The sequence below is a fragment of the Neovison vison genome, chromosome 4 (genome assembly GCF_020171115.1).
Source record: "Neovison vison isolate M4711 chromosome 4, ASM_NN_V1, whole genome shotgun sequence".
NCBI lineage: Eukaryota > Metazoa > Chordata > Mammalia > Carnivora > Mustelidae > Neogale > Neogale vison.
The window spans coordinates 39649061-39665101 of record NC_058094.1 but is presented as its reverse complement, the minus strand read 5'-3'; the positions used below and the strand labels follow the sequence as shown (position 1 = coordinate 39665101).

Here is a 16041-nt window from a genome sequence, read left to right as displayed (position 1 = left end):
CTGAGTTGGACCCTCCTCATAAAAGGCAGGCAAGAAGATCAAAGGCAAAAGAGGATAATGTGATCACAGAAGCAGGGAGTGAAAAGGCAATTTGATGAGGAGCCATGAGCCAAAGAATGAGGGAAGCTTCTAAAAAGCTGGAAAAGGCAAGGGAACTCATTCTCCCTTAGAGCCTCCAGAAGGAACAAGTTCTGCCAACACCTTGATTTTAACCCTGTAGGACTCATTTCAGATTTATGACCTCCAGAACTGTAAGAGAATAAATGTTTTGTATTAAGCCCCTGAATTTGTGGTAATTTGTTACAGCAGCAATAGGAAACTAATACATGATTAGACATTTAAGTGGAGATGCTAAGTGGCTGTTGGATATGAGTCTGGAGTTCAGGAGAGAGGCATGGAAATATGAGCTGGAATTCATCACTATACAGATTTATTTAAAACCATAAGACTGATGAGAACACCAGCAGAGTGAGTATATGCAGAGAAATGAAGAAGACTTCAAACTGTTTTTTTGACAACCCCAATGTCTAGAAATCAGGAAGATGAGAAAACCAGCCAAAGAAAATGAGGAGTATCCAGTGAGGCATGAGGAGAACCAAGCATTTGAGGTCCCAAAAGCCAAGGGAAGAAAGCATTTATGGATAAGCAAGTGTCAAATTCATCTCCATCAAATATTTGCAATTTAATGCTAACTAGTGATCTCAACCTTGAGTATTTTGCTAACTCCTACAAAAATTCTAGGAAGGACAATTGATATTTGAGAGTGGGATACTGTGTAGAACATGTTTATATTTATTCTTTTCTTAAAGAATTTTTTATTTATTCATTTGAGGCAAAGAGATACAGAGAGAGAGAGAACAGGAGCAGTGGTGAGGGGCAGAGTGAGAGGGAAAAGCAGATTCCCTGCTGAGCCGGAAGGCCAACATGGGGCTGGATCCCGGGACCTGGAGATCATGAACTGAGCCAAAGGCAGATGATTAACCATCTGAGCCACCAAGGCATCCCTATATTTATTATTTCTGAGATTGCCTAAGCTCTGCTTCTGTCTTAGAAAGCTACATATGAGGACATTATTTGGATACTTTGAACAGTATCACTCACTCATTTATTAATTTGACAAGTATTACTAGATGCCTCTTGGCTTGGTGCAGGAGGTGCACTAACAAACTAACAAGATCCCTGTTCTAATGGGAGAACTTTGATTTGAGGGGTTTTATTGAGGCCAAACATCACTTCCTCTACCAGTCTCTCCCTGGTTTTTTCCTGTAGCTACCCTCCTTTCTTTGTACATGTCTCTTTCATAAAGCTCAACACATTTAATATAACTGCCAGTGATCACCTCTGCTGGGAAACTCTGCCCTCTCATAAGGAAGCAAGCCTACCTTTGTCATCTCTTATTTTATTTTATTTTTTTAAAGATTTTATTTATTTATTTGACAGAGAGAGAGAGAGAGAGATCACAAGTAGGCAGAGATACAGGCAGAGAAAGAAGGAGGAAGCAGGCTCCCTGCTGAGCAGAGAGCCTGATGCAGGACTCTATCCCAGGAACCTGGATTCGTGACCTGAGCAGCAGCAGCGGCTTAACCAACTGAGCCACCCTGGCGCCCCTTTGTCATCTTTATATACAAACTCCTTCATAGGTAGGTTGGTAGTATGGTCTCTTATTAAATCCTAGGAAACATTTGCAAGAGAAAGGGGGCACTCTTAGTAATCATACCAAGACAAAAGATATAAACTGGGACTGCCCAGGGCAAACAGGGGTATATGATCACCCTATGCCCTGTTACTGTCTCAATAACTATTGAATAAATACAGTTTGCTCCTGAAGAAACACCTTTACTGAAATATGGCTACATATTTTGCTTTTTGCTTTAATTGAGGATCAATATGTAGGAAATCATGTTAGGAAAAATGTTTCTGCCTCTTTTGTAAAACTGTTATTGGAGACTCTATTAGTTCGTTCAGTGTTCCTCGTATAAAGAGCCACATAATAATTCCTCTTAGAATTGTATGCTGGAGAAATTGTTGCTTTTTTCAAGGAGCTGCTTTCTTCTCCTAGATAATGAGAGCTCTGCGATACATCAATCTTCCCCGTTACCCTGCCAGCACGAACTAGAGCTAAAAATTATATCCTCAAATTGCTGATAGGGTATCATGTCAGAGTTCCCAGTTGTGACTTTCTTTTTCCTGAAACATTTCTGAGCACCCACTATGTGCTGAGCTTTCTTACTTAAGCTGGCAATATGGCAGAGATCCACACTGATGTGATATTTGCCTTCATGTCATTCTCTTGGTTCTAGAGAGTTTGAATGCTTTTAAAATATGGTATTAGGATCTTTTCTTTTAGGAAATCTTTAATCCTTTCTGGAGAAGGTAGGTATTAAAAACAAATTGGGGGTGCCTGGGTGGCTCAGTCTCAGACTCTTGATTTCCCCTCAGGTTATGATCTCAGGGTCCTGGGATCCAGCCCCACATCAGTGGGCTCCACACTCAGCGGGGAATCTGAGATTCTTGCCTTCCCTTTCTCTCTGCCCCTCCCCTTGCTTGTGATCTCTCTCTCTTTCTCTCTCTGTCTCTCTCTAAAATAAATAAATAAATCTAAAAAAATTTTAATAAAGTGCAATAGCTCAGCACATTAGATAGGGGTGTGGTGTGCTAGGAATGGAAGGCAAGGGGAGAGGCATGAAGTCACTTGAATAGACCAACTGCTGTGAAGCTCAATTTTGCCTATTACTGGTTTTTTTGTGAGGTTTGAGACCCACTATTATGCTTTTGAGAAAGAAAAAAAGGCAAACTTATGAAAATAAAATTACTTCTAAAACTGTATTTAGCACCTTTACTATTAGCAAAGACTGCTTGATCAAATAAAGCATATAAGAATATTGTCATAATCCAAAAATACTGTAAGTGCCTGTCTACAGGCTGTAGAGAAAGTGAAACTATTGATTGTGTTTTAATATGATACACCCTAGGATTGAAGGAATATTTGTGTTCTAGAATATAGTCTATTTTTGCAGGACAAGAAAAGAAATACTGTATTTTTTAAACAAATAACTTGGCCGCTTATAAGAAGATGAACTCGGCTGTTATTCCTAGAGAAAGTCTTAAAGAAGCTGCTCTAGTCTTCCCAGCCAGAAGAAGGGGGTTAGAAGTCCACTGGAAAGCACTGTCTTGGTTAGTAAACACCACCATCAAAACCTAGAAACAGGTCTTTATGTTTATTTAGCATGTAACAGTGTTGAAGAAGAAAGGTCAGCTGAAGGAAGGCTTCCTAATTTAGGCAGTTAAGGACTTCCTTTTGAACCTGAGGAAGAATGGGAGTGTGGTGGGTACAAGAGGAGAAATTGACAGGGTGATGACATAAGAAGGTAGGGTTGAGAAGGACAGAGAATGAAAAAGGCAGAAGAGGCTGCTTCTGCAGAGCTGTCCGTGCTGGACATTTCTCTTCTATGACTCCATATTGAAATGTGTATAAAACAGCTAGCTTAAAACGCTTGACCAATGTATTATATTAAAAGAATTGGGATGTCTGGGAGGCTCAGTTGGGTAAGTGGTTTGCTTCAGCTCAGGTCATGATCCCAGGGTCCCGGGATTGAGCCTCACCATCGGGCTTCCTGCTCAGTGGGCAGCCTGCTTCCCCCTCTGCCTACCACTCCCCTTGCTTGTGTGTGCTTTCTCACTGTGTCTCTCTGACAAATGAATAGATAAAATCTTTTGAAAAATAAAAAAAAGGTAAATGAATCAAAATTTCTTTGTGGAGATCTCAAGTCCCACTGATTCTGAGCGTTGACTATGTTGCTCCAACATGCAAGAATAAAATTAAAAACTGAGATTGACATTAACTTGTCATGGAAGCCTTTTTTAAGTCTATCTACTGAATACTCTCGATAATGCATTCTTTTTATTCCTAAAGGAAATGTGAATATAGTAGTCATATTTCCTCTGTAATATAAATAAAATTCATATTTCTTTTAGCCTATGTTTATGCCATATTTTCAGCCTTCCCACTCACTGTTGTTACCATAGTGACATTTATGAAGGGATCATGTGTCTTCAGTAGGTTTAAAGGCTATCCGTGGACTTTAACCAGCTCAAGAGGAGACTTGTTGAGAACTAGAGCACTTCAGATGATGTTGTAAAAATTGGATTGCCTGAAAACAGAGGTTCAGCTCACAACAGAATCCTTCTGTGCATACCCAGAGAATGATAGGGTGTGAGAGGGATCTTCAGAAGCCATTTATTCTGTTCCCGTCTCTAGGCAGAACAGTGGCTAAACCACAATAGGTGTCTGCCACTTTAGAGGTGATGTAACTTACCCAAGACTGGCCATTCCCCCAGGCTGCAGCCAGTGTTGCTGTCAAATAAAAATAACTTACAGCCTTCCACCTTGTCATCATCCCTTTTCTGGTTCTCCCTCGGGTACTCAAGAATGTTCAAAACTGAATACCGAAGACCATCAGAAATAAAAGGCCGAAATTCAGGGTAGATCTGAGCAGAAAGTCAAACCTATTCTTGGCTCTGCACAGCAGGGAGAGATTGCTTTACCTGTTATCTAATCCTGACAGCTGTTGGGGCGGAAGTTCTATGAAGAAACCCCCTCCCCACCTCCACCCCATGAACTGGGAACTCCAAGGACATTGACACCCCTGGGAAAGGTGATTGCAACAACTCAGCACGTAGTATCATAAGATGGTGTGCTTCTGAGAACTTGTTTTGAACCCTCCCTCCACCTGACCCAACAGTGTTACCACCATCATCTGTAAAATATTAACTTTATGGGGCAGGAATGTGGTACTGGCCTCTGTCAGGATGGAGTTTACTTCTTTGAGGATTGAACTGAGGAGGCTACATTATGAATTTGAATAGTTAGGAGTGTCCTTTTTTTCCTCCATCTGCTTTTGAGATTGCAGTGTCACTTGAGGTAAAAACAGAAGACATGTCACCAAGGTTATGAGAAATTAAAAGCTTTCAACACAGAAGAAACCAAATCTGAGGAGAGAGTAGATGTTTTGAGTCTATATTTCTGAAGAATCACCTGGAATTTTACAAAATCCAAGACCACAAACATCATCTTTGTGTTTATATTAAGGAGTTAGTGTTTTAAAGCATGCAATTTGTATTTTAAACATTTTTCTTCTTTTTAATCTTGCACTGCACCCAAAGAATACTAATAGTTACCAAATTGTTCTTTGGCGGAGTAACCTGACCCTCTCAGAACAGAAAAAAAGAAAAGAAGTGTAATAGGATGTGATTGTAGCACAAGGCAAAGTTGAGTCCTCAACCCTGGGCAGATATTACCTAATGCAATGATGCTGACCCCGGTTCCCTGGGAGCATTTCTCTTCAGTCCATTATATACGTTACACAGCAATGAATGACAGTTTCCATGGCTCCTAATAAAGAGATTTTTCTCTTTATTACGTGAGCAAAGTGGGGCTTACAGAGACCATCTGACTTATCTTTGAGCTTCTCAGCCTCCTCATCTGTATGCCGTGGCTTCTCTCATCTGCTGCTGGTTATCTCAGGAATGACGTATTCAGTCCCTAAGAGCAGGTTTCTTCCTACACTGCGAAAACAGGAGGACAAATGCCGTGTTACGCGTGCTCAAGATGGCTGAGCATCATTGCCTTCAATCAGCTTTTCAAATCTACACTGAGTGCGTCCCTAGCAACTCCCAGCATAGCAAGGAACGCGGATGTTTGTAAAGACACATCCCTGAGAGGCAGCAGTTCTAACAGCCTACTGACCTGGCTTCCTCATTCCGGTTTCCCTGTGCAGAGGCATTTGTTTTCCCAAGTCCTTCACCATGTGCTAACAATTAGACAAGGACTCCGTAAATGAGTGTCACCGACAGTGGGTGGTGTGTTTTCTTAGTCCTTTATTGAAAACATACGGAGATATTTATATATAAATAGAAAACAATAGAATGCTGCCATCACGTTAGCAACAGCTAGTAAAATTCTACATGAATAGAAATTAAACATGTCTCTATCTACGCCAGAATTCTGGTTTACGGACATCGGCACATCCTGTCTAATTCAGCTTGAAAGGATGTTTTATTATTTTGGGTTTTTTATTCCTAGTTGGAAGGAAGTTGTGAGGCAAGAGTTGTTTGGTTTTTGCTTTTGTTTTGTTTACTCCTTCCTTTGACTAATCAGATTACTTAATTAGCAGGGATGATAAATTCTGCCCAAGTAGACCTTGTATCATGATCATGGAAAATAATTTTAAATGCCAGTTAAAATTTAAATTTTAACTACAGTCCCTGTATTTTTAAATTAAAAGTAGAGGACTGTGGCCTGACAGTTGGGAGAAAGCTTTAGCAGACAGGGTAGCAGAGGGATGGAGAGCTCCGGCTTTCGGAAGAAGACCTTTTCATTTGCATTCTGGCTGCTCCACTTACTAACTGGGTAACTTCAGGAATGGTATGTAATGTTACTAAACCTCCACTGCTTCTTCTGTGAAAGAAGAAATATCGCACTAGTCTCATAGTATGATTGTAAGCATTACAAGGGATAAGCTGGAAAGCCTTTCACACAATGTCTGGCACATAGGCAGCACTGCAGAAATGCCTCCCATCATCACTGTAAGCAGCTAACTGGATGGTTTACGTGGAAGCCGGCCTTAGACATTTGAGAGGTCCAGATGCTTCATAAGACCAGTAAGGATAACCTTATTAAGGACTAATTTTGCACCAGGCTTTACAATGAACTCTTTATTACAACTCCATGAGCTGCTGCCATTATCATACCCATTTCATAGAAGAAGAGACTAAGAGGTTACATAGACCACATGAAGACACACAGCCAATGATTGATTAATCTGACGATCAAACCCAGTCTGAATAATTCCAAAGCCCATACTCTTTATCTCTCTCCTAGACTGGCTGCCACACATAGCTTTAAAAGCTTATTAATATACATTATCCTCTATGTTCCTAGCGACATCCTGGAACATTGTACAGAAGCATTCACAAACTATGGAGCCCCCTGTCCCTAGGACATCTGCTCATTTGCAGTTGAAGACAGCCAAGAAGTCCTTAATGCACATTTTGTGAAAGGCCCTAACAAGTTCAACTCATGCAGTCACTTTCACTTTGGCCCACAAAGGTCTTTCCTTTGAAGGTGCTCAAAGCTCCATGTGCCCAGGCTCATTTTTCTCATTGGAAGAGAGCATTTGTCCCACTCTACAAGATGGAGAAGCCAGAGGACAAGATGGCATGACTTGGGGACAGAGGGAGAAAACCAGTCACCACCCCCCTTGGTAACCCAGCAGAGAACAGAACAGAGTGGGTCCAGGGCTATGTCCACCTCACCAGACAGCTCCATATGTTGGGTCTGACAGCCAAACTGCTACCTAACCTCACTTCAACCTAAATAGTGCAAGATCAACAGTGCTTTGTCTAATATTGTTGGAATGATGGATCTGCCTGCAGTAGGGGAACCCTCACTAATATAAGATCATCCAATTTTGTTTTCATTTGCAGATTATTGTGATGTTTCTATTCTCCTTTTTACACGAGATCAAGTTTGGGGTGGAGAGTAGCAGGGCATATAAAGGGAGAAGGTTAGGACTGCCAAACGACGTGTCAACTTTCTGACTTAGTGCCTGTGTGCTAGGTACACAAACGAATCCTGAATGTGAGACATCAATACAAATAGTTTGCATATTATTAACTTGAGTGATGCTGCTGTTGTGAGGTAGCCACAGCTGAAAGTGGACATGACACTTTTTATTATAAATGCCTCAGGTCTTTCTCTGAAAATCACCAGGAAGACAGAAACCCTTTGGAAGTGAGAGTGAAAGCACGAGAAGACTTCTGCTTTGTTAACTTTCTCAGTCATTGACAATGACCGCAGCAATGTGATGGTGTCCCAGGCCACCCCCCATCAGTCCTATAGATGCTGGCAACATCCTCCTTTAGAATCCAGCACTGTTCTTGTCCTTGAAACAACTGTATATACTTTCATGGCAAGTTAGGAAATCAGTGTAAAAAGGAATCTGTTCTAGGGAAAAAAATGCAACCCTCATATTGTTACATAAGTGAAAAACCATTTGAATTCTTAATAAGCCTTCCTTATCACTCCATCTCATGCTGGTGATGGCAGGGTGGAGTCCTGGAAAGCAGAGGATTCCAGACCCAGGCTCTACCATTTGCCAGCTGTGTGACTTGAAGCAAATCACTTGACCTCTCTAATCCTCAGTTCCTTTTCTGTAAAACAGCAATAACCATAAAGCCGCTTTGTCTACTTTATGGGTTCGAGAAGCAAATAAATGGAGATTGCAAGTATGAAACCTCTCTGGAAGCTCTGTGCAAATATTATTATTGATTTTTACTAGTTGAGTAGTAAGGAATGACTAGCAGTGCCGTTCATTGATAGTGTGGGAATAACTCAACCTGGTGGTTGGTAATGGATCAGTCTTGGAGAAGTGAATGGCTCCTGGGAAGCAGATAGTTAGGCCAATGGTAAGGGCCTTAAACTTGCGAGTCTAGGGCTCTGTAGCAGTTTAGTTGTACAACCTGGCCGACAGCATCTCCTATTCTAAGCTCTTGCAGCAATATTATAGGCTATGTGAAATCACTGCATGCTTTCGTAGCAGACATTATTTGGGAAGCCTTCACAAACTAGTGGTCTGACAGAGTTGTCAGGGTTTCCAGTGCTATGTACACTAGCAAGAGCAGTGTTTCGTGTGTTGTCCTACTGCCTTCCTCCCAGGAGACTCAACAGATGGAATAACAACATCAGAAACCCAAGACAACCTGTCCGTTTGATGCCTAGAAGCTTTGGCAGAAGTCACGATTAAAATCAGATCAAATACTATTTATAGGAAAGAGGTACAGAGAAATAGGTCCTCGGGGTATACTTTCTTTTGTCTGGACTTGACTACCACTATCTGGGGATACCTACCACATAGGAGGAATTATATCCCAGTACACATTAGGCATTTGAGAAAATTGGTTGAAAGACTGTGACTGCTAGTAGAAAATAATTGAGTGACTCCAATATGAGGCTTTATATTTCCTTTCATTATGTTTTTTAAGTCCTTCCAAGTCAACTTGAGTTTGGCAAATCCCAGAATGAGTAATTGTGCATCTCAGAACGCTTAGATAATATGCAGACCAGACCCTAGGTCAGGCAGGGCGGCATGTGTTTTGGCAAGAACTGCCTAGGAGATAAAGCATTTGATTATTGTTGTTTGATAGTTCCCAAGGAGAAGGCGATGAAGAAACAGATAATGGACCAAATACTTTTCTCTCTTGTTTAGGTAAATATTTCCAACTACAGCCTGGTGATGGAGTCTGATGAGGGAACCTTCTTACCCTCTGGGCTGCAGTTCACTGGCAGTGAGAAGGCCAGGGCCATCATGGAGGAGGTCATGAGGCTACTGCAGCCTGTCAATGTCACACAGGTCTTTAGGACTGGAGAAGGGACAGACATTAACTTCTGGATCCAAGCTGGAGTGCCTGGTAAGACCAAAAAAGGAAGTCGGATAAAGATGCTATTCAAACTTGTCACAGCAGTACCAATAGGCCAGTTAATATGTGGAAACTCTAAACTTTTGTCTACAAATTATAGTCTGATGATTTCCAGACTTGGAATAATAATATTCATTTGTGTTTGTTTACCCATTTGTCTTCTTTTTCTAAATAATAAATTTCTCACTCCCAGAAATTCTGCTTTAATGATTCTGGGATAGGACCTGCAAATCTGTTTTTGTTTTTGGTTATTTTTTTAACAGGTATCTGAATGGTGATCTCATGACCAAAATTTGAGAAATGGAGTATTGTTTATTATTATTACTTATTATTATTACTACTGATATGCTTCTAGTATTGGTTCTGTGCTAGGAAATCTTCTCTGACCCAAAGAATTTCCTACCCAAATACCATGATATCTGAAATTTTACCAGTAGAGCTTTATTCTTTGAGGGTTGGGTGCTTCCTACTAATCATTTTTTTCTTAATGAAGTCTCTTAGAAGAGATTGGACTAAACGACTTTTCCCTGATCAGTGATTTATTAGGTTGATATTTTTAAAACAAATCCTGGGGAGGGGTGAACTTACAGAATAGGAGTAGGCCTCAGGAGGTCCCAGGACTACAAAGTAGAATAATCTTAAAGAAGACAAACTTACACTACTTCACAAATTTGTCCTAGACTGGCCACGGGAAAGGGTTATTGATGATATTAAGCATCTATGACCAGAACCTGTTCCATCATTATATCCATAATCAAAAGCATTGTTAAAGGATCTTTAACAGATTTTTAAAATTTAAACTTTAAATTTTAAAATTTACAGATTTTTCTATATTTGTATTATGTCAATAGGAAGTCTGCCTTTTCAGTAGTTTTAACATTACTGTTTCCAGAACCATTTTTGTGGCTACAAAACATTCCACAGATTAAAAAAAAAAAAAAACAAAACAAACAAAAAAATAAAACAAAACAAATCTCTCTCTAGATCCACCCTACTTCATTTCCCCCAGCCTACAAAGTAGATTTCACCAATAGCATACTGCGTGGATATAACTTTTAAAAAGCTCATTCTTGAGATAGTGTAGATTTTTTAAAGCATATTTTAGGTTTTAAGTTTTATAATTATCTTTCATAACTAATAATAGAAGGAGCTCTCCTTTATTCTAACACAAGGACCTAAATTCTCTTCAATGGTATGTGTATATTTTAACCATATTTTGAAATATCTTAAAACAGCCTTTGCGTTTAGGGTACTGTTTATCATATGGACAGATCTGAGACTCCCTACATATCTGTCATTTTTACTCATGATCAAGGTGTAAGGGAAGGGAATTTGCCCTTTTAAACTGTATGGAATAATTGGCTTGAATTCTAGATTTTTCCTGAGCCATAATTTTTTTCAATAGGAGTCTTCTTAAAAATTGAGAAAATCTGAGTTAGTTTGCAGGGTAGTAGCTGTGAGGAAATGACTGACAGACTGTGGGTGAACTGGAGTGGAGAAGGGGGGCGCAGAGGAGGAGCTGAAACCCAAAACACAGGTAGAACAAAGAAACTGGTACTCACTGCTCTAAGGGATTGTGTGCTTTTGTTGCCTTGGATAGTTGAGAATTTGCTTTAGCTTTTTTCCTCCCATGTAGATATTCAAAAGAATGGTTCTGTTTGGAATTAGCAAGTTGATGTGATTTTCTTCACAAAGGTAAAGAGGCTTTTTCCCTCTTGCCAAGGTGAGGTCAGATCTGATCCCCAGCTAATTAGAGGGGAGTGGGGAATATGAGCCCCATTATGGTTTCTTGATAAATAATACAATTTACAATTTACTGAGTTCCTGTTACTGATCAGGCACTCCGTGTGGCTTTTGCAGACACTCTTTTTTATCCATTCAGCCATCCTAAGAGGAAGGTACAATTATCTTTGTTTTGCTATTGAAGAATCGGATTCAGAGGGACTAAATAACTTAGTCAAAGCTATCCTGCTCTTAAAGGGCAGAAGTTACCCTGAGAACAGGCCACTTTGTTTTCAAGGCTGGTGGCCCTTTTCCCACAATGTGCAACAACACAGGGGAGTCTGGAATGCTGAGATGGTCTTCCAAATCTATGGCAGTGTCTGAAATGTTTGTCTTACTCAGCTCTTGCTTATGCAAAGGATTTCAGTACATTCCTGCTCCAGAAAAATTTACCCCTGGGGAAAGGAGTTTGTTATTGTAAATAACTACTTATTTCTTCTCACATTCTTTATTCCACTCCCCCTGTAGCTCCATAGATCAGGAACGTTTGTAAAAAATCAGTGGTTCATTTAGACTGCAGCTAATGTTTCTTGGAATTCTTTTTAATTTCTTTTAGGATACTATAAGATGGAACCAAATTATTGCTACCTTCCCCTATTACCATTGAGCTATCTTTTGATATTTCAAATATGAGCTATTTCTGGAAGAAATAATAGAACTGCTTATGTTGTATCTCTTGTAACCTACTGAAAATTTCAGGAACTTTAGAAAAAGGTAAAGAACCATAGTTAAACAGAAAAAGAAAATAAAAATATACCAGCTATGTACCCTGTATTCCTGAAAACTGGCACGTTGTAGTAGCTTAAACCTAAAGATGGAATTAGAAATACTAATTAGGTTACAATTTACACCCAAAAGAGAAATAATGTTCCCAGACTTTTCTTCTTTCTCTTCTTCTTTCCTATCCTCCAATGATTCAATAAATGTTTATTGAGTTTCTATTGTGTCCTAGGCCTATCAGATTTCTGTAGCCTCCTGGCTGGTCCACAGTTTTTTTGGTGTGTTCTGTGTGTAGTCAGTAATGAAATACTAATTAAGAACACAGAATCAAAATTCAATATGTTTTCATTAATTATAAAAGCCAAGTAGATTGATTGATGAAAGTTCATCTTTGGAAAGGAGAGATGCTGTCATTCATCAGTCTAGGTGATGTCCATAACAGACATAATAACTTTCAATATAAGTATAAGGCTTTGGGGGTGATGCTTTTTTTTTTTTAAAGATTTTATTTATGTATTTGACAGAGAGAGAGAGATCACAAGTAGGCAGAGAGGCAGGCAGAGAGAGAGGGGGAAGCAGGCTCCCTGCTTAGCAGAGCAGCACCCTGGGATCATGACCTGAGCCGAAAGCAGAGGCTTAACCCTCTGAGCCACCCCGGTGCCCCTGGGGATGATGCTTTTTAAAAGAAAAGTATCTTAGATGTATTTTCCATATATATCTAAGATACTCCCTGTTTAGATATTTTTAATACTCCAGCCTCTCCTGTGGCCACTTTCTTCCATACTTCTTCCTATTCTTCCCCTCCAAATCCTAGATTCTCTTAAGGCTCACTCTGTATTCATCACTGTCCGTGAATCTTTCCTTAATAGCCCATGACACCCTATTGCTTTTCTAAATTCCAAAACACTTCTGTGTCCCACAATCTGGCATTTGAATTACACACTAATATTGTTCTTGGATTACTAAGAGTATCTAGTGATCGATTCTTTGAGGTTAAGGTCAATGGTTTCTATATAGCTTCCTCTATAGTTCTTAGTTCGATTTTGAGAAATAATTAAATTCCTATAAATCTGACATGAGAGGAGAAAACAAAAACACAAACACAGAAATAAATATTTTTTCAACAAGCTTTGGGTCCCTCGTGTTAGGATTGTGGAAAAAATACAGGATGCTGAGAAAAGAAATATAAAGGTAGAAAAAATATTGGAAGAATGATATAAATTAGGGAGGCTAGAACAGCTAGGATTATTTCCATTAAAGGAATAAAGACTGAGAGAAGATGCTGAATAATATCTTCTAGTAATTTAATGTTTCTCCTACATAAAATGGTAAACAGTTGTTTTCTGACTATTTCAAAGACAACGTGAGCATGACTGGAGTAGTCTAAGAGGGATTTAGGTTAGTCTCTATTTGAAAACTCCAGATAGCAGAAAGGCTTCACATGTCAAATGTAAATCAGAGAATTAGGCTATAATTCTCTGATTATGAACTTCAGGTGAGAGTGAGAAGAGTCTGTTTCACCCTGAATATGTCAGTAAGGAGATATAATCCATGTCTTCCAGATGTCCTCACATGCATCCTTCTTGAACATCTTCTTTCTTTAGAAACTCTTCCATAAAATATACATTAATGAGAAAAATTATATACTCTCTTAATGTGACTTGAGAGAGTGAACCCACCCTGATTCTATATCTACCAATAAGAGTTTCCTTGTCTGCTTCCGAATCTGAGAGTCAGCCTTTTCCTAATGTTGTCGGCATGTGGTAGACAGTGTGCTGGAAAGAATTAGAGTGTGTTTTCTGGCTTTTGACTTCTAACTGCATGTGCTATCTTGGGCAAATGATGTAATTTTTCTCAGCCCACACTCATTTCTTTCTTTTTTTTAATTGAAGTATAGTTGACACATGTTGTGTTGGTTTTAGGTGCAAAGTTGGTAATTTAACAAGTCTATATGTTATGCTATGCTCACCACAATGTAGCTACCTCCATAATGGATCTGTCACCATACAATTCTATTATAATAGCATTGACTATATTCACTATGCTGTGCCTTTCATCTCCATGACTTACTTATTCACTGCAAGCCTGTACCTCCCATTCCCCTTCACCCATTTTGCTCATTCTTCCAGCCCCCCTCCCTCTGGCAGCCACCAGTTTGTTCTCTATATTTATGGGTCTTTTCCTCCTTTGTTTCTTCATTTGTTTTGTTTTTTAGGTTGTACATACAAGTGAAACCATGTAGTATTTGTCTTTCTGTCTGACTTATTTCACTTAACATAATAGCTGCTAGGTCCATCCATGTTGTTGCAAATGACGAGTCCTCATTCTTTTTATGGCTGAGTAGAATTCCTGTGTGTGTGTGTGTGTGTGTGTGTGTGTGTGTGTACCACATCTTCTATATTCATTCATCTACTGATGGGCACCTAGGCCACTTCCATATCTTGGCTATTATAAATAATATTACAATAAACCTAGGGGTACATATGTCTTTTTGAATTTGTGTTTTCATTTTCTTTGGGTGAATACCCAGTAGCAGAGTTATTAGATCACATGGTATTTCTCTTTTTAGTTTTTTGAGGAAGCGCCATACCATTTTCCACAGTAGCTGTACCAATTTACATTCTCACCAATAGTGCACAAGGATTCCTTTCTCCACATCCTTGTCAACATTTGTTATTTCTTGTCTTTTTGATTCTAGCCATTCTGACAGCTGTGGGTGATATCTCATTGTATTTTTGATTTGCATTTCCCTGTTGATGAGTGATGTTGAGAATCTTTTTATGTGTCTATTGTTCATCTGTATGTCTGTACTCATTTATTATTAAGCATTCTTACTAATTATCTGCTCTGTGGCACTGGAGAATCGGTAGTAAAGAAGACAGACAAGATCTGTACTCTCACAAACTATACATTCTACTGAGTGAGACTTGGTTTTCTTACCTGCAAAACAGATATGGTAACCACCAAGCCTCAATATGTATTCCTTCTCCTCCTCCCTCCCCTGTCTCACGGACTGGCACCACCATCCAGAAACCACACAATCATCCAGAGCACACACCAACATGGTCTCTAAGTTCCCTTTACTCTGAATTTCATTTATTTCCTAAACTTGTTCACTCCCCTCTACCTCACAGACCTTGTCTCATCAGTATTCACTGATTTTCCTGTGGCAGCTTCCTACTTCCATCCTGACCTGCATTCTTGGTCCTCTTCCATCTAACTGGCTCACTGCTTCCAAAATGAACTTTCTAAATTGAAAATCAGTCTATCAGTTGGGTTGCTTTTGCCTGCAACATGAAACAGAAGACCCAACTTAGAACGACAATAAGGAGATTTTGAACTTCACTTAAAAAGAGCTCCGGAATGCTCTGGAAAACATAACAGAATGCTTGATTTCATCATCTACCACATCAAGGACCTTGGTCCTTTCCATCTTTCCACTTTGCCATCCTCAGCATGTTGACTTCTGTCTTCAGGCTTGTCCCCTCCTGGTCCCAAGATAGCTGCAGTTTTCGAAGCAACAGATTCTCACACATTGTGCAATAGTGGAAGAGAGAATGCCCTTGATGGACCCGTCTTTTTAATCACAAGGCAGTCTCTCCCAGAAACTGCAAAGCAGATTTTTGTGTAGTCTCATTAGCCAAAATTGTAAAACATGTCTGTGGCTAAGTCAGGCAGTGGCAATGGAGTGGACTTACCAACATTGGCTTATATTGACCAAAATTTTATTTTCTGGGCCTAGAGGGGGACCCAGTCACCACTGAAAATGTAGCCTCCTGATATAAGAGAAAAACTGGGATTCCTCTGAAAGAAGGTGAGGATTTCTACTGTGAGCAACTAAGAACAGCTGCAATATCTGATTATCTCTGCTTCTTCCTTAAAGTTCTTCAGTGTCTCCCCATTGTCTTCAGAGGATCATGTCTTTTCCCAGCATGGCATTCAGGGCCTTTTTCGTTTTACCCTTGGGCTGACATGCAGCCTCCTCTCTCATGGCTCCCCACTCCTTTCTGTTCTTCTCTTAGAACAAGTCTCATTCACTGAGGCTCTTGGTGCACTCTGAGC

At 39.7% G+C, this 16041-nt stretch overlaps 1 protein-coding gene across 1 annotated transcript in view; it reads left to right on the top strand.

Moving 5' to 3' along the window:
* CPQ (carboxypeptidase Q) overlaps window positions 1-16041 on the top strand; it is a 450704-nt gene that overhangs the window by 366064 nt on the left and 68599 nt on the right. The window contains exon 7 of the mRNA XM_044245247.1: window positions 9267-9468. Coding sequence (XP_044101182.1) covers window positions 9267-9468 — 202 coding nt within the window. The remainder of the gene's footprint in view (window positions 1-9266; window positions 9469-16041) is intronic.